The sequence below is a fragment of the Rhinolophus ferrumequinum genome, chromosome 3, assembly GCF_004115265.2.
Source record: "Rhinolophus ferrumequinum isolate MPI-CBG mRhiFer1 chromosome 3, mRhiFer1_v1.p, whole genome shotgun sequence".
NCBI lineage: Eukaryota > Metazoa > Chordata > Mammalia > Chiroptera > Rhinolophidae > Rhinolophus > Rhinolophus ferrumequinum.
Window position 1 is genome coordinate 31,794,699 of NC_046286.1, and position 20,006 is coordinate 31,814,704.

Here is a 20,006-nt window from a genome sequence, read left to right on the forward strand (position 1 = left end):
AAAATCTGTAAAGCCAATATATGATGGCATATACCTTAACCTGATTTTTTTCAAGATTAATTATCCTTGACAATACTCCTATTTATGGTGGAATACAAATTTTGAGGTTAGCTACCTATAATTACATATATGCCTTAAGTACTATAGAGGTAGTAAGATATCCATATTCAGATATAGATTAATATCTGAATAATATAACACATCTTGAAATGCCACGGTAGCTTGAAATCCGTCCATGAAATCTATTTGAATGGCACTAATGATTTAATGTGGACAACAGAAAATAAGTTGTATAGGGGAGTAACATTTATTCATCAGCTTTATTGAGAATGTTATTTTTATGCAATCAGATATAGACACTGTACAATTCCACATTACTCTAGAGATCCAAAGGCACAGATACAAGTGACTTATGTTTTTAAAAAGTGACAAAATGAAATATTAATTCTGGAAGATTTTTAATCAATTCAACACTAATATACACTAGAGAAGAAAATTTTCCACAAACATTCTCTCACAAAGCCGGTAGTTTTATATTTACATAGTATTACAGCAATTTTAAATATTAATCTGTGATACAATAATGTTACTTCAGAAAACATAAAAAATATATTTTTAATAGTCATGCTCCCATTTTTGATGAAAGCTACTCCATTCATCCTAATGTAGTTTAACACTTTAAAAATGCATGAGATATTTCAGTGAGCTTTATAAAACCTTTAAGGCAGAAGGCTGTCAAATGGAATAGACAGAGGGCTCATCATCACTTATGTCTGAATCATCTTCATCGATTCCTTCAATGACTGATTTCTTCCCTTTACAACAGGATACAATTAATCCAATCAAGAATACCTGTAAATTTAAATAATCTATATGTTATTTCTCAAATCTAAAATCTTTCAGAAAGCAATGAATTTAAAATCCAGTGGCATTTCTGTGATAAAAAACAGACCAAGAAGGGTCAAATCACCCCTGGGATTTACATACTTACCACAAGAAAGGCCCAGTTACCAAAATAGTACGCAGCACTAAAGAACCAGAACTTGTGAAGAAATAGGTATGTCCGGGTAACGGTACACTGATCTATTAAAGCAAAGAAAAAACTATTGTGAGATAATTTCTCTCTTGAAATGGACTATTAACTCTATACCTAAAAAGTTATCAAAACTAATGACCAAAGTCAGTCAGTAAGTGTTAGAAATTAGGACTGAAATCAAGCTCTGTCTTCAAAGGCCACTCTTTCAATCACTTAACTATAGTTTAGATCACCAACTAATATGACATATTTTTAAAAATGAATGCCACCAATTTAATCGTGACTCTTAAGTATAAAAAAATTTATACTGACTAGTTCAATTTATTTAAACTAGAAGAGCATTTTAACCAGGAGTGCCAGACATGTTTTAGAACAGATCAAGTTTTGCAGATGAACACTAAAAAGACCCAAAGTAATCAGATGTGGCTAATATTAAGCTGCATTTTCCTAAGAATCCAATTCTCAGGACAGCTCAAAGTTGAGAAGGTTTCTGAGCTTTTTTATCTTTGTAACAATGCTTTTGAAAAGATGGCTGCTGCTTCTTAAAAATATAAATATCATTATTTATTGATATGCTTACTATTTGAACTTGAGGTAGCATTGCAGCTTGAATTAAAAATAAATCATGTATTTTTCTCCTTCCAAAAAAATGTAGCAGGCTGGTTCTTTGATATTTGTGTCAGACCCCATACTAGTTTCATCCGAAGTACATTATTTCTATTAGGTTACAAAGTCCTCTTTATATCTTGACATATATCTTGTAAATGATGTCTAAGGACATACTTGCTTATTAAAACCATTCAGAAAGGTCTGGGCAGCACAATATAATTTGATTGAAAAATTATATATGCTGCAGCTAATATAGGATTCCAACCTCACACATTTCAAAGGGTCTTTATTCATTACAGAAGAAAATCAGTATCTTACAAAGCAACTTATTTTCAGTCTATTAATTACAAACGATTATGATTTCTGCATATTTTTATCCAAAATGGATAGTGGCAAAAAATTCTACACTCAATTAGGAGACCCATATCACATCCTATTACTGATTAAGAAAATGCACGCTTGATTTCTAATTTTATGAACTCTCTTGCAGCTTCAATAAATAAGTGTTATTTTCTCTTAAAACATAAAATGGAGCTGGAAATTTTGTAGTACAGTTTATTACACCAGGGATCTAAAATTATGTCACATGGTTTTCTGAAACGTGGGATTAGGTTTTATGTTATCCAAATATAAGACCTGTTATATAAAGCTTTAGGTATGTTATGTAAATATTTACGTAATCTAAATCTTATCTACTCTTACCCCTTCACTGTACTTCAACATTGACTTCTAATGCTCAATACCAAACTGTACAAACCAGTCTCTTTTCCTGGCAGGAAACCATGCAGTTAGTAGAGAAGAAACCTCTTCTAGTCATAACCAAGGAGCACAGAGAATATAGATCTAATGCTGATCTATATTCTTTGTTCTCTTTCTCAACAGAGAAGTCTACAAGGAATATTCAAAGCTCCCTAAGCAAAATCAAGAAGGCTCCAAGCAGCACCGGCTGACCAAATGCTTCCCTTCTGTCCTGTAGTTATTAGCACCCCAGATTATAGCTTTACACTAGGCACTGGGAGTTCAGCCTAGCACAGGAGACTCCTAGACAGGAAATTCATTAGTCCTTTACTCTGCTCCCACAACATTTTATTCTCACCTCTATTTTAGAACTTTCTTCATAGTAATATATTCAATGTGTCATTTTTCCAGTTAGATTGGCCTGAGTATTCCAAAGAACCTATCAGAGCACCTGGCATTCATATCCAATGATTGTTGAAGTAAACCAAATTTTTAAAAAAAGGTATTTTATTTTAAAATCATATTGCTAAATAATATATTTTCTAATTTCTTTTGACTAAAATCTGTCAAGATTTCAAGAATGTCAAAACAAGTCACATGAATGTGTTTTGAAAATTAAAGCATAATTAAAATGTCCACAACAGTAAATGAAGAGCGCAGACTCTGGTCTTTGACAGACTTGGTATCAAATATCATTTGACTACTTGTCTGCCATGTGAATGGGCAAATTGGAACTGTTGAAACTCTATTATTATAAAATAAGGATATTATCATTATTTCCTTACAGGGTCGTTCTAAAGACTAAATGAAGTACAGTCGTCCTGAACTTCAGTCGTTACTGAAGTACAGTAAACATGGAGGATTGGTTCCAGGACCCCTTTGATACCAAAATCTGGGATGCTCAAATCTGTTATAAAAAAATGGCACAATATTTGCATATCACCTACATTCGCATATAGGTTACAGCAGGGTATGCCTATATATCACTGCATTGGCATGGATTCAGTGTAGTGCTCACTGCCTGGCAAGTTCAAGCTTTGCTTTTTAGAACTTTCTGGAATTTTTTCTTTTCTCAAATATTTTCGATCCACGGTTGTTGAATCTGTAGATGTAAAACCCATGAATATGGAGGGCTGACTGTAAATCAAAATCCCCATGCAAAGTGACAGTTATTAATTTTCTTTTTCCATTTTCAAGGTATAACTGAACCAATGATAAAAAAATATACAGTTCTCAAGAGCTGCTCAAACGGTAGCAAGAAAAGCAACTAATCTTAAGATTTTTAGAAGTATATGTCCAATAAATAGTAGTATGGAAAATAAATGGTTAGGCATTAGCATCATGACTGCTCTGTTCATTATTTTTCTGTCTCTATAGTTAAAATGGATATAAATGGATTTGGTGAAATTCAAAAGTATATAATTTAGTAACAAGGCACCTGATAGTTATATACCTTTAAATAAAAATAACCAATGTGAATGTTCAAAAATGAAGAGATGGGCAGGCTTGGACTTATGCTAAAATGCCTGTTCACAATTATTTTAAAAACAAGAACAGCATTTTCCATGGCTTTAGTATTACATGAGATACACTATACAAATATAAATCTATCTGAAAGTCATTCAAACTTCTCAATGCTCTAAACTTTAAAAATAAAAAGTTTTATTACTCATTTCCATACTTAAAGATATTTTGGGAGTCAGAACTTGGCTGAATTAGCAATTTCAGGGCCAGAACAGGGATTACAAGACAGAGGCTGAGCTAGTAGAAGCATGTAAAATCAAATCATCTTCCCCAGAGGTCTAATAAACCACTCAGTGACATTTTAAATTGGCTTATACCCACTGATTCTTTTGCCTGACACACAAAACATATCTTAAATATTTTTCCTATCACACTGTTTTATATGTTTACCATTTTCAAAGGTTGCAGATTTGATACAAGCCTTCTAAAATAAGATAAAAAGGTAAAATTATTGTTAGTGTTTGGCTCTGTTGTTGAAAAATGACACTAGACCACAAATCCACACACCCAGTGAGTAAGTAACAGCCCTTTATAGTTATCTTTATATATACATCTATTTATATAAAGTGGCACATGTCCACAGAAGAATTTTGGTTCACAAGCCCCATGCATATTTTTATATTCCAGTGATAATTACACACTGAATACATGGAGGGGGGATCTTCTCCTCACCATCTGCCATCTTCCAGGTGCTCACCTGAATCACACGTATCCATGAGATCTATAGATATTTTTCTACAGTTAGCATAAAAATTATAAATAAGCATTTTAAACTTGGTTTGACCTTCAAAGTAAATTTAAGTTGCTGGATGTTTCATTTAGGGATTGTGTTTTAAAATCACAACTGTTCAGGAGGCTTCTGATTGCTGCTCCTCAAAAGGACATATAAAAGCTCCAATTAAACTAAAAAGTAATGTTAACAATGAAAAACCAAAAATAGGGACTCATACAAATTTTCTTTTCTGATGACAAGGTGGCCATACAAAAAAGATATAAATTTTAAGAGCTTACAAAGGGCATCTGGAGTACATGAATAAAATCAAAGACTTTTGAATCCTGCTCTCACCCTTCCTCCTCTCTTTCCATCTAAGTAGATAAATAATGGTAAGTGCAATTAGACCATTGTTTTTCGTGTAATAGCAGCCTTTATAAATATACCTGATAAATTTTATGTATTTCCTTTTTCATTTTAGACTACTTGTATGTCATGGTTGATGTACAATGACTGCCACTAAGATAATTTTGGTTATTGATATGATAAATAGCACCTTCTATTTTAAATATATTTTTTAAAAAATAACACAGTATTGATTTAAGCCACAATTAAGTCATCATCATGTTATATCTTCACTTGAAATCAATTTAGAATCACACTACATATTTGTGCTTTATTTATAAAAGGAATCCTTATATTGCATATGCATATACCAGAGAGGGCATTTGAGAAAACGCATGTACCATGGCGGATGAAGTTTAAAGCAAATATTTTGTTTGATTAGTGACAAACTGGCAGAAGATTGGACTATTTGCAATACCACTGCATTTCTCATGGTTTTTCATGATTATGCTAACTCTGCTTTCTGATTAGAGTCTTGCTACTACTGAATATTTATAATAGACATATAAATCTTAATTGTATACAGGCTAAAGAACTTGGACTTTATTGTGACATAATTAGAAATTATTTACTAAATGGTTTTAAGAAAGGAAATTACATGAGTTGAGTTTAGATTGGCAGTGGGAATTGAGAGCAGAAAGAGATTCACCAAGTCAGGAGACAATCCAAGTGAAAACATGAGCTGTCAAGATATAAAGGAAGATTGGATCTGACAGGTGTTTAGAAGTAAAATCTCAGTTAATCATTGTTTTACTGTCAGATGGATTTATAGCATATGAAATATATACACATAAAAGCTTAAGCAACTAGCAACATACATACATCCAAGTAAGAAAACGGAGGGCAGAAAAAAATTAAAATGTGTCATAAAAACCAAAGTTATATATTTATCTTAAAATTTAACAAATGGTATACAGTTAAATTGATGTTTTGTTAAATCTCAGTGGGGGAGCTGGGTAACGAATTGGTGAACATCAAAAACCATGGAAATTGTTTTATTATATTTTATGAATTCCCCAACTGTATGAGGCCAATAAATATGGCACTTGCCAGATTTTTCTGCACTGAAGAATGAGTTTTACAGTGACTATTTTTAAGAACCAGTATAATTTGTGTTGAGCTCTGATTACACTTAAGTAAATTCAAGGTGTCTCAAAGGTGCTAAAATATGTATTGCTCCTTTAAGAAAGAATGCTCCTAATTACATTTGTATTACATAAAACTGTTAAAAAGGAGTTACAAAGATAACTGTCCTCATAACATGTTTCTAGTGAACAACGGCTTCCCAAAGGGAAAATGGAGAAAAGAGAAAACTATAAGTTAGCTTCAAAAGCAGATACAGACTGGCATTAGATTTCTCAACAGTTAAAAATGGAAGACAGATGATGCAATACCGTTACAGTTCTAAAGGAAATTATTTCTTATGTAGAATCTAAGAACAATCAAACTACTCACCAACTGTATCAATTGTGAGAACAAAATACGTTACAGATAAAAGAGGACTTTTCAGATATGTATTTCATGCAAGCATTCCTTTGTTTTTGTTTTTTTTTTTTACTCTAGTAAAACTAGGGGCTTGGTGGAAGAAATCAAGAGTGAAGAAGATATGGTTTACAATGCATAAGAAACCCAACGAAGAGAAATTATAACATTATAGCTGAGCAGCAGAATTAGAAAGCAATCGATCCAAATAAGAAAAAGAAGCCAGTAGGTACTTAAAAGTAATTAAAATGGGCTTCATCCCACAAATAAAGTGAGCAAGACGCTACAAAATATTAGGTATATTAATAGCTTATGTTACCTTAATAAGTTTTTCAAAAGGAGAAAGAAAAAAAAGAACAAATTAAAAAACAAAACAAAACATGGTTTAATTTTACAAATGTTATTTGAGGGAGACAGATAAACAGACTTATATGTATTTTTTTACACTCAACGAGCTTATATCCCTATAAAAGAGTAGGATAAAGATATATAAATGACTATAAATTAAAACAGAGTAAGGTAAAATAAGAAGTATAAATGCTATGGGAATTCAAAGGAAAAAAGAGACTGTATATATGTTTGAAGGTTCAAAAGAGGGTCGGGTTTGAAATAAACTTAGTAGGATGGTCAGGATTCTGACTGATGAAAATAGGAGGAATGGGGTAGAAATGCTGTGCCATTTCAAGAACAAATAGTTGTAAAGCAAAGGTGGAAAAGATAGCCATGTTCAGAATGTGTATGAAAAAAAAGCTATAAATGTGTAGGATGGGTTAAATAGCAGTAATCCTCCAATCCTAGACGGAATTAATCAGATGATGGTGCGGGGTCACTTCAGGTTTCTGTTGGAGGAATGCCATTATCAGAGTACTTTAGAACCATGGTTTTCCATGGTGAGCCTCCCAGACGACAACCATCAGAAAATTCCAGAGTCATACTTCAGATCCACTGAATCAAAAATTCTGCAATCTGTTTAACAAGCCTTCCAAGTGATTCTGATGCATGCAACAGTTTGATAACCTTCAGACCAATTAATTGAATATCACTATGTAGTGTGGATTAAGAGTGGAGCACTAGGTAGAAGATACACCAATTCATGTGAGACGTAATTCAGATGAGGTGTGGGCGTCATTATGACAACAGACTCCGCATCCCTTAGCTGATTAGGTGTCGAGAAAGAGTGAATGAAGATATCTGTGCTTTGAACAGTAGTTAATAATATAAGAAAGAGTGAAGTCAGTAAATATAGTCCAAAGTCCTTATCTAATAGTTTGTGCTGTCCTCCCCAAGAATTACACATTTTAAACCCTTTTCTAAACACATTACCAAAATAAGGCAAGGCTCTATATATTATTTTCACAGGACTGATGAGTCTCAGAGCTACCCACAGATAGCTAACAGGCTATTTTGCTTTCATCCTTGACCATGAGGTAAAGTCCTAACCCTACATACCACATTATGACACACATGCCATAAGGGGAATTTACTGAGAAAATGTGCAAGGACCAATGGTGGGACTGAGAAGTTATTAGGTTATCTTATTAGTTCTCAATTTATGAAGGAATACCAAGAACAAAAAAAACAGGCTCAAAGTAAAAAAAAAAAAAAAAATTACATACACTATATAAAACCTTAATAGCTACAAATAGATTTTAAAGACAATTAGTCTAGATAAAAAAGTAGAATATAAAAAATTAAGGAACATTTTCTAATCAAAACTCTAAAACATAGATAGGCATCACCCCTGACTCCTTTCTCTCTCATTCTCTATTCTAGACTCCTCAGTACATCCTTTGGTTCGACCTTCAAACTATATCCAGAATCTGACCACCTCTTGCCACTTCCACCACTACTATAAGCTCTCCCCAGGATTACTGCAAAAGCCTCCTGTCAACTTGCCTTTGCCCCTGGTTTATTACGGTCTCTCTCAGGGGTTGTCAAGCTATAACCCAAAAGGGTAAACTGAACCCATCAATTGCTTTTGTAAGTTATACTGGAACAAGGCCACAGCCGTCTATAATGTGTTGGCTATTGCAGCTTTTGTGTGGCAATAGCAGGATGGAACAGTGTGAGAGACGACTGCATACCCCACAAAAAAATAAAATATTTATTATCTGGTCCTTTCAGAAAAAGTGTGCCAACCCCTGGTCTCTACGTAACATAGTAGTCAAAGTGATCCCCTGAGAACATTAAGTCAAATCACGTGATTCTGCTCAGGATCTTCCAGATGCTTGCAATCTGAAAGTAAAAGCTGAAGTCCTTAAACTTGACTGTTTACTATTCCTCTACCTCCTCCAGCAGACTCCCACTCCGCACTTGCTGTTACTTGGATCTGGAATGCTTTCCCACAGGTCTCTGCCTTCCCTCCTGAATTCCTTAAGGTCATTTTGCTCAAATGTCAGCTTCTCAGTAAGAATGTCCTTTCTACTCTCCTTAAAATTTCAAACTATCCCTCCTTCTGGGCAACATTTACCTTCCTTCGGCACTTTGTTTTTTTTCCACAACACTTACTAACTGACATACTTATCTTTCTCCTTCTACTATGTAAACTCCATGGGGAATGGAATATTGGACGGTTTTGTTCGCTGCTGTATCACTAGTACCTAGAATAGTGCCTGACAAATAGGAGACATCAAAAAACATTTGTTAAATGAGAAGGCACAGAAATAATAGGTAAGTAAAATTAAATGATCATGTGGATTACTGGAAATTAAGACATTTATTAAGTTTATCTTCGAATTGCAAGATTCTAAGGGCTGTGATTCTCAGTATTACTAAAAATGTATGTCAGTATCTTTTAAATGGCTATTACAATTCAAGCACTGTCAATGCAGCCATTACTTACTGTTGTATTACTCAAACAGGGTAACTTTCTAAATAAAATTATCACAATCTAATGCAGTTGATTTATCTTCATCTTATAGACTAAATCTAACTATCTTTAACTTTCCCATCCCCACCACCAAATTTGCAGACTATAAAACCAAAAGACCATACAGTATTTTTTAAAGGCCACTGCTCCATGTGCTTGAGTTTGAGGGGGAAAAAATGATGTATATTCTTCAGAACTGGATCTTCTTATTACAAAATTCCAGAAACCTAAAATTATTAGCTTCATTTAATATGGGGTAGGAGGTGTTAAAATGGTAGTCCATCTTCAAGCCTGTCTTTTAAACAAACACAGTATGAGTCTAGTACCATTTTCCTTTCAAATTATATTTATGGACCATCCACTTGGGCATATAGTACCACAAGAGACATCAACAAATACTGTCATCACAAAGCATCATTGTCCCTTTTTAACCTCATCCCTTCAGGCTTAGTTTCTAATTAAATCCCTTGACCAACTTAATTTTCAGCCTATTAAAGTTGGATTTCATTAAAACAAACATTTTATTTATAACTGTATAAATCAAACATCAAGTGTCAACTACTGCAATAAAACACTGGTTTTAAACAGAAGTAGGCTGCTCCTACAAAACACATTTTTTTTTCCTTACAGGTCAAAGTATGGGTGGGAAGGTTAAAAAAAAAACAAAAACCCTGAATTCATTGTTAGTGATAATGTAAGTGCTTGAGCAATATTGCTTAGTTCCCTACACTTCTAAATAAAATTTCCTGGAACCTCAGAATTTCAAGTAGAAACAAACAGTCCATATTCTAGGAAAAATGATACCAAGGATTTAAGAATTCAAATATTTTCAGTCTCGGTAACTATCCTCCACTCCCACTTTTCAACAAACTAGAAGGAAAAAAGTCCTCTCTAAAATCAGTATCTCCTTGGAAGATGCATGCTATTATCTTGTCTCTCATTGTTTTCATCCTTAAAAAGGCTTACCAGTATTTTTTAAAATTTAATTATGCAATAAAAGCTATTTATTAACAACAAAAGAGTAAATATTTATACTTGTCTTTACTCCAAATTTCATTTCCCTGATACAGCCAGACTTTCAGACTGTTTATGCACAAAGGCATAAAAAATGAGATATTACACTCTTTCACCTACCATCATATGATGTGTATATATATACATATGTATATATATACACATATATATATATACATATATGTGTGTATGTATGTTTATATATATACATATGTGTGTGTATATATATATACACATATATACATGTAACTAAGGTAATAGCCTATTACAAACTGTTAAAATGTCAGTTCTCCACATTTTATGGGATTATATACATATATATGTGTGTGTGTATATATATATATATATATATAAAATAAGAACAGAAATTTAAGATTCTGAATTTCTTGATTAAATTATTAAATCCCCCTTATTCAGCATGGTTAGGCTTATTTACTGTCAACTGTCAATTATCCAAAACACCACTAGGAAACCTCAATGACCTAGAAAGGTAAGTTTATTAGACTCACCACAGTAAGAAAGAACAAAAAGGGAAAAGATGGCATATTTACAAGGTTTATGGGGTTGGGGTGGGCTGGATCACTTTAATCAAGATCTTGCAAGGTGAGAAACTGGTTACAATTGGGCTTAATTTATGATACAAGTTTTGGATTGATGGACAATGAAATGAGAAGTCTTGAGCAAGTAATCCTGATAAGTAAGCTATTTCAGTTGTTTCATAGTCAGGAGTAAATATTTCCTCACATAAGTAGGTAATTTTTGTTTGTTCTCAGTTTACTTAACATAGGGACAGGGGATGTCTACATCTAGAATTGTTGAACATTAGCAGCATTATGTTGGTGTCAGTTCTCCACATTTTATGGGATTAAAACACTTCTAAAATGTATTGATCAGCCTTTGGGAACGGTTTAGACTTTAGAGAGCCTATTACAAACTGTTAAAAGGCAAGGCTGCTGACACCATCACAAGAAACTACTCTGATCAGAAAATCTGCCTGTTTCAGCTCATAGCTTTCAAAGCAAAAGTTTCACCTGAGAAAATGTACAAAGTGATCTATTATTAAAAACAGGTGAAAAATTTATAGAAAAATCATCAATTGTTTAAGAAAGTTGGATTATATCACCAAATATAAAATTCCATCTTTGCATTTAAATTGGTGGGTTCTTTATTTAAAAATATAAAATAAATTCTTCAGCAAGTTTTAAAGTACTGTGTGCTTTAAAGAGGCTTGAATTCTGAAAAGTTTTAAATATATTCTTTGTGGATATAAAGTGTCCTGCATAGGGTCTCAAAAGGAACAGATTCTGTAAATCTAGTCAAAGAATGACTCGTTTTACATGATTGAATATGTCTATAATTAAATCAAGATTTATCTGACGCTAGATATTTATACCAGAAGTGAAGGGAAAACATGAGATGAATTATTTTGTAGCAGATTTAAGATTAAAAATAAGATTAACACCCTTTCATAAAAAGTTATACCTTTTAATCCAAATTGCTTAGGGAATTAAGAAATAGCATTGTATTCACTAATTTTTATGTTCAAAATATGTTGTCATTTTGTAGGGCAAAATATATCATGTTAAACCACTGTGGATATAAATTTAAAGGTACAGAGCTTGGGGAAAAAGAACATATGTACATGTAAATTTTTAAAGTATATAAATAACGTATAATTATGCAAATCATACAATGTATAATACCCCGCAAATGATAATTAGAAATGGTTATCTTTAGTAGTTCCATATCTTGGCCTGTACTTCGTACTGTCCGTTTTTAAGGGTAGCCATTAGCCAAATAGTAGCCATTTGGTGGTATCCAATGCTTCTCATGTGTTTTGTTTTTTTTCTCTTTTAACATTCTCTCAATATATACATACACATTTATGTCTTCTGAACCACATAGTATATGACTTAACCTCTTAACATTGCTCTTACATAACTGGAATTTAAATGCAGGAATTTTAATATTGATAATACATTTTAAAAAATTTAATCCACAGTCCATATTCCAACTTTGTCATTCATCGCAGTATATTCTTTATAGTACTTTTATCCTCCAGTACAGGATCCAATCCAGGATCATGTATTCCATTTGGATATTAGTCTCTTTATATTTTTAATCTATAACAGTTCCTCAGCCCTTTTGTCTTTTATGACATTGACATTTTTTTTTTTTAAGTGTGTTTTTACCAGGACTCATCAGCTCCAAGTCAAGTAGTTTCAATCTAGTTGTGGAGGGTGCAGCTCACTGTGGCCCAAGTGGGAATTGAACCGGCAACCTTGTTAAGAGCATCGCACTCTAACCAACTGAGCTGACTGGCCGCCCCGACATTGACATTTTTGAAGTATACAAGGCAGTTACTTTAACCGTTTGTCAATTGTCAATTTGGATTTGTCTGATATTAATTCATGATTTGATTCATGTTATATATTTTTCTCAGGGTGTAGTATCTTGAGGCACCCGGTGCACTGCCCCTCAATGATGTTAATTTTGTTCACTGATGTTAATTTTGTTCACGTGGTGCAGATGTTGCCTTGTTTCCCTGATATGTAGCTAAGATACATACTACCTTTCCTCTTACAACGAATAATCTGTGGAGAGATGTCATTGTGGCTTTAATCTGTAGTTTCCTAAACTGAGGTTAATTTCAATTATTCTATGTTCATTTCTAAGTATTGTGTTTGGTTTATTTACAAATCTGCTAGAATTTCGTTCATTCATTCTTTAGTATTTTGTTGTTCCTTGTCAATATTGATCTGGTCATATTCTTTTTACCTTAGTTAGCTGTTCTAAAATCCATGCTGATAATTCCTATATCAGGTCTTTGCAAGTCTCTTTCTGATGTCGCTATTTCTGCTAGCTCTCTTTCATGGTGCTTTGTTTCCTTGTGTGCTTGAATATTTGACTCTGATGTCTTTATGCTCCTTTGTGGGAATTTGAAGCCTAGAAGTAAGGTACATTCCTCTACTGAGGATTTTTTATATTTACTTGGGCCATGTGCCTACAGCACTACCAGTCTGAAATCCCAATGAAACAAATTCACTCTGGTTATGTGTATTTGGAAGGCAAATCTGCGAAAAGCTAGTCTGTGGTTACAGTTTCTTGTGGATGTGATTGCTCCTGCCACAATTTACTGTTACTATAAAATGTCAAATATTTTTATGTCTTACTGATGCAGGTTTCTTCTCTGCTTGGAATATCCTCCAGTTTTGTTTGTTTGTTTGTTTAGATTTACCTTATGCTTTTGGCCCAGCTGAAATGTTACACTACCCCCTGGGCAGAATAAATCATTATCCCTTTTTGCCTTCCCACCACATTTTGTTTATAATTTCAACATTGTTTGCTATTTACTTTTCCTTGTATTACAACTATTTATTTTGATATCCAACTCCATTAGGCTGTATGCTTTTTGAATGTACGGACTGTATATGTGTTTCCTCTGACATTTTCTCTCTTTTCACAAAATCTGTCCCTGTACTCTAATACTATCCCAGTACAACATCTATCGTGTTTGTCCATTAAAGAATACTGATCTTCCCTCTTCCTATTTTGACTCAAATATTTATGTGTAGTTATGGTACTTTAATAATCCAGTATATTAAACTATTTTATTTACATTAATACACAAATTACGCATTGATGCTAATTAGATCAGGTGGCAATTAAAGAATATAAAACCAGGAATGTAAAGGTCCTTTTGCTACAATGCCATATAAATTTAAAACTTGATTTCTAATATTCTCAGTTGACTCACTTTGAATATATAAACTATGTATTGCCTGTCAAAATAATGTTGTGATTTTAAGAGAACATTAGCATAGTATGAAGCATTCTTTATAAATATGCTAAACTATTCTATTCTTTAATATTTTAAACACAAAGAACCTAAACTATTTTTAGATGAATGACTTTCTTTTGAATCTTAAACATTATGTACACTTAATATTAGAGCTTCAGTAATATTTTCTATGTTTAATAAATGTCATAGCACTCATATATAAACAATGTTACTTAATAAAGTCACTAAAATGTACTTAAAACCTATCATATATATATATATATATGTGTATATATATATATACATACATACATATATATAGAAATTGTTGCTTTAACATTTTCCAAAAATAATTTTAAATATAAAACTGTAAATTATAATTTTTGTTTCTAAATCTAAAAATCACTCTCCAAAGTTCTGTTACTTGCAATACACATGTAACAAAGGTGCTATCAAATGCCTTATAAGGTACATATACAAACATGTACTCTAGTCATCAAATGTTCCCACCTAAATGTCACAAATAATAGTGTTGATTTTTTTCTCTGTACGCTGAGATTTCCTACTTCGTGTCTAAATGATCCCTGCCATACCAATCCATCACCATACATTCCACCCCATCCCCACCCCACGTGTCAACTCTCATGCCCTAATTTGCTTTTTCATCTTTCGCTATCAATTTTATTTAAATATTCTCTTAAAAAATCTACCCTGCTACTCCAAATTCAATGATCATAATTCTACCATTCTCTTCCAAGTATGCACTATTAAATTTAACATTTGGAGATTAGCAAGAAAACAGAAAAAAGTGGGGAAAATAAACGAAATCCACAAAACTAAAGGGTATGTTTTTGTACTGCAAAGTAACATTTCAAAGGATAAGTCAACTAATACGTTAAGGAACAATATTCAGTAGCTCAGAGGGAGTCATTTTAACCACTATAAATTTGATTAGACTGATTCATAAAACAGTTATGGTCAAGTATATCATTTAACTAAAGCTCACTGATCTATAATAAACAAATTCACTCAGTTCAACAATATAGAGGCATTTTAAAGCCCTGTTTACTAGTCCAAATCTTGATTTGTTTCTATTTGTTTTGTTTTGTTTTCTAAAGTTTCAATACTACTATAAAAATTTAAGAAACAGAATCTATTTTACATTTTCAGGATCATTGCCTTCTTAAAAAAAAATTATAAATCAACTCAACAGTAATTTTTCAATCTATTTGCATTTAGCTAAAAAGGACAGCCAAAGCATTTCAACTATCACCCTTATTTGTGATGTGTGTATGTATACATTTTAAAGTAAAACATCTACTCATCAAAAAATAGAATTGAAAAATCTAGTCATATTTATTTATACTAGAAACATTTTACTGTTATTTCTCCAGGCAAAAAGAGGTATCCCTAACACATATGTTTTCCTATCTCATCTCGATTTTATTCTTTTCTCCCAGTTTTAGTTTCTTCCCTACTTCGCTATGCATCCCGGACTCTGTGATCAGTCATTTTATTCTCTCCCTCTCAACTTGTCCTTTGCTTTCTATCCTACCTCAATCCTTCAATCACCTTCCCCAAACAATCTAAGCACTGATGGAAAAGAATCATATCAGTTGTCCAGATTTATTTTACAAAAATACAAATTGATAACTTCACCTATGACCCTTGACATATTTATGTATCACTAATTTATGTGCAGTCAGATTCCTCTTCTATTCACCTTCTGCCACTTTCTTCAATTTTATGTCCTATGGCCCATTCAATTCTCAGCAGATAACCCAAACTTACAATTCACAGCAAACTGAGACTTAGAATCTCTCTCAATCTCCATTAAGAATTACATGAAGGCTAATGTAAACTCAGCCGCTGCTTTATATTCCTTTTTATTCCACGCAACTGGTTATTTCCATCAAGATTTCTCTCAATTCTTTTCAGTCCTTTCCTCTGTACCTTTTTTATCTGCTTTGCCTTTAGATAATGGTTTTCCTCAAAGTTCTAGTCTCCACGCTCTTCTTACTCTCTACCCTCTGAAGTCCTTATACATCCAACTACCTATGAAATCTCCACCTGAATCCCTGAGACATCTCAAGTCAACTAACCATTTCTTACATTTTCCCTAATGTTAGCCTGAATTTTTGCCTCAGCTTGGTGATACCAAAATTTACCAAATTACTGAGTAACTGGAGGGCCATTCTAGAATCTTCTACTTCCCTCGCCACACTGCTCTGGATCCAAGCAATAAGATTCTTTAAATTAACCCCCTATATTTCTTTCTTCATTTCATACCCTCATGACCACTGTTTAGTTCAGACTTTCAGTATCTCTCTTGGATTACTGTAAATAGCTCCTCCTGGCAACCCTTCCCAACTGACTGCTTTGCTCTGGTCTCAATTTCTCAAATCAATTCTCTATATAACTGTTATAATTAAGTTTCTGAAAATAAATCAGATCATAACTTTCACTTTACTGTTTAAAACTCTTTATTGGCCTTTTATTTACTTTCCAAGACCTTTTGTGATCAGACTCCTAATTCTACAATCTCATTTCCTTCCTCTCTCCAAAACCCTACCCCCATAATTAAAACAAACCAAAACAATAACAGTGTCTTAAATTCTCTTGAACACATACCCATATAATTTAAGGTCACTGTATTTGTGCATTCTGTCCCTCTGCCTAGCACAGCCTTCTACTGATGCACACACCTGACACATTCTTCTTTAACCTTGAAATACTGCTGTGGTATCCCTTTTCTAAAGCCTTTCCTTTTGACTATCACTCCACAATCACCTTTTCCAGGTATAGTTAATCACTTCTTGCTCTGGGCTATCCCTGTATTATGTACCTATTCCTGTTACTCCATCAAATTCTATAGTTGGCCCTGCTAAAAAAAAAAAAAATCAGAATTTATCTTTTTCATAATGATACCCATGAATGATTTATGAAGAAATGTACTATAGTTGACATTTACTTTACCCTGAAATAAAAGCATTTTGAAGGCAGGAATAGAAAAAAATTGCAAATTTTGAAAGAATGAATCTGGAATCCTTAATCAGGACAGAATAGTATAATATACTAAGAAAATAACTACCTTAATGCCCAGAAAACAGGGGAAACAGTGATTCTCTAAAAATACACAAATGTTAAGAGCACAGGATCACAGAGTTTTTGTCAGAATATGCATAAAGCACTTAGCATAGTGCCTGGAACACAATTATATGCTTTTAAAAGTTACTACTATCATTCACATTATTATTGTTATTAACTAAATTGACTAGATTTGGATGAATTAAAAGTAGTTCTACGTCACAGGTACTTTTTGGTCTTGGTCCTAAGAATTGTAGATTCCTCCAAAACTCTCTTGAAGTTTTCAAGAAAAAAAAAAGTCATTTAAGAGTGACTTTTAATTACACTAGTAAATATGATACATTTATTTCATGTTATTTCATAAGTAACTAATTTATAATGGTCCTTTCCCTCATGAAAATAATTATATCACGAAGAAATTCTACTGAATGGACTTATCAATTTCTTCTTGCTAAAAGTTCCTTTGCTACCACATATTAAAACAAATGCATTAAATGATTAACACAGCAAAATGCAAGATAATTCCTTTCTTATAGAGTTATAAATTCTAAAACAGTTAGTAAGAGTTGCTTTACCTTCAGGGGCATCTGCATCACATCTCTTTGGCACAGAAGGGGTTGAATTGCCTTTATGGTAATCATAAGTTATATTGCTCTGAAAGATGAAAATATGGTTAAAAAGTAAATATTAAAAAATTATATTTTGATTCAAAAGTAATCGCATTAAGAACTTTATAATCTGTTTTCTACTAAATTATATCTAACTAATATTCTAAGGGTCAATTTTAAGATAAATTTAACATGAGGGCTGTTTTGCAACAATCTTTAGGTCTTGTGTTGAACAATAGAGCTTCTTCCCAGAGAAAGAGTCGACTTATTTTTCCACAGTGGAACAAGAAAAGATTATCTTTTGTCCATGAAAAACATGATCTTCCTTCATTCACTCATAGAATGAATGGTTAATAAGCATGACCTAGTGAACTAGGCACAGGGGATGAGGCAAGAAGAGAATAAAAAGGTATAAGAAGTGAGAAATATGATTCAGGTGATATTCTGGTAGTGTTTTCCAAACCCAGGAGATTCATGTACCTTCATCATTGTTCCTGCCTTATCTTATCTTTGTTCTACTCACATAACAACGTTTTTCAGTGAATTCAGTGAACTAACTTTTCAACACTTAGCAACGTTATGGATAGTATTGATTGAGGGTTTGATGTGACAGTTAGATGAGTTTTGTTCCTAATTACATGATAAAGTTAAGAAAGAATGGAACAAGTACCAGATAAAAAAGAAGTGATCTGGGCAGACTAGGTTAATAATGAAGACTCTATTACAGGAAGGCTTGAACAGCTCATGAAACATGGATTTGATTGGAATTGTTAGGAAGTAGAGCAAAAGGTATTTTAGGAAAAGGAAACAAACTAAACAAAGGTTGAATCACATATGGTCAAAATATTTAAAAATTGTCAAAAAAAAACCCCAAATTAGCTGTCCAATTACAAGTTGGAACCACAGTTGGCTTTTCAAAGATCAACATTAAGAAATCAGTTACAGATAAGAAAATAGTCATCATGTTAAAAGAAAGACCACTTACTCACAAATAAAACATTTATAAAGTATCTCCTGTAGAATTCATAGTACTGATGAGCAGACATATTTTGCTGACCAAAACTTTTTGGGGAGCCATATTATTAAAATTACTTAAAGTATTACTTTAGAAGAAACACCATGTTTCCCCGAAAATAAGACCTAGCAGGACAATCAGCTCTAATGTGTCTTTTGGAGCAAAAATTAATATAAGACCCAGTCTTATATTATATTATATTATGTTATGCTATATTATATTATATTAGACCTGGTATTATTTTATATTAATAATATATATAAATAATTTATACTAATAAAATGATATATAATTATATTATATTATTATTTATATATTATTCATACTATATTATTTATGTTATATTACCCGGTCTTGTATTATATTATGGAAGACCCGTTCTTATAGTAAAATAAGAATGAGTCTTATATTAATTTTTGCTCCAAAAGACTCATTAGAGCTGATTGTCCAGCGAGGTCTTATTTTCAGGGAAACACGGTATTATGAGTTTTAATAAAGGGCTGAGATAAAGGTCAGTAGCTCAGCACCACAGGAACCATTTAAGGAACTATTATAAAGAAATTGTGTTATTTTAAAAAAGAACTTGTGTGTAACAAATATAAATATGCTCAAAAATGGAATGAAAAACCAGTTTTAGCAATATTAAATTTAATCTGATGAGCTAATATCTTATGCCAGTCTTCACAAATTAAAATTTGCTTTTAAATATCAGTATCTTTAAAATATTAAAATAATGAAGTTTTAAATTTTGCACTTACCTCTATTAAGTAATTTTGGCTTCCATACATAACGTACTGGGGAGCAAGACTATAAATCATGTAGCTAGTGTGAAGGACAATGAGCAGAAGTATCATACAGAGAAATAAGAGTGCCTGGGGCCTAGTTCTACCTCTTCTGATTTTATATAACTGGAAGAAAAAAAAAGACAGTAACAACATTTCAGCAATATGTTTTATTTGTGAGGCACTAAGTCCTGCTCATGTGTTAGGGGTAATGAACACAGTTCAATCAACCTCTTTTTTTTCCCCCAAAAAATGAATACTAAGTATTGATTTTTTCAAAATAAATACTAAGAATTCTTAATCATACCAAATAGTTATAAGAATGATAAAGACTATTTTCTCCC

General features: G+C 32.5%; 1 protein-coding gene across 1 annotated transcript in view; it reads right to left on the minus strand.

Annotated features, from left to right (window-relative positions):
• Window positions 1-301: 301 nt before the first annotated feature.
• The window catches only part of LMBRD1 (LMBR1 domain containing 1), an 88,286-nt gene continuing 68,581 nt past the window's right edge, over window positions 302-20,006 (minus strand). The window contains exons 13-16 of the mRNA XM_033103010.1: window positions 19,639-19,788; window positions 17,833-17,911; window positions 992-1,083; window positions 302-852 (exon numbers count right to left, since the gene is read on the minus strand). Coding sequence (XP_032958901.1) covers window positions 736-852; window positions 992-1,083; window positions 17,833-17,911; window positions 19,639-19,788 — 438 coding nt within the window. The 3' untranslated portion in view covers window positions 302-735. The remainder of the gene's footprint in view (window positions 853-991; window positions 1,084-17,832; window positions 17,912-19,638; window positions 19,789-20,006) is intronic.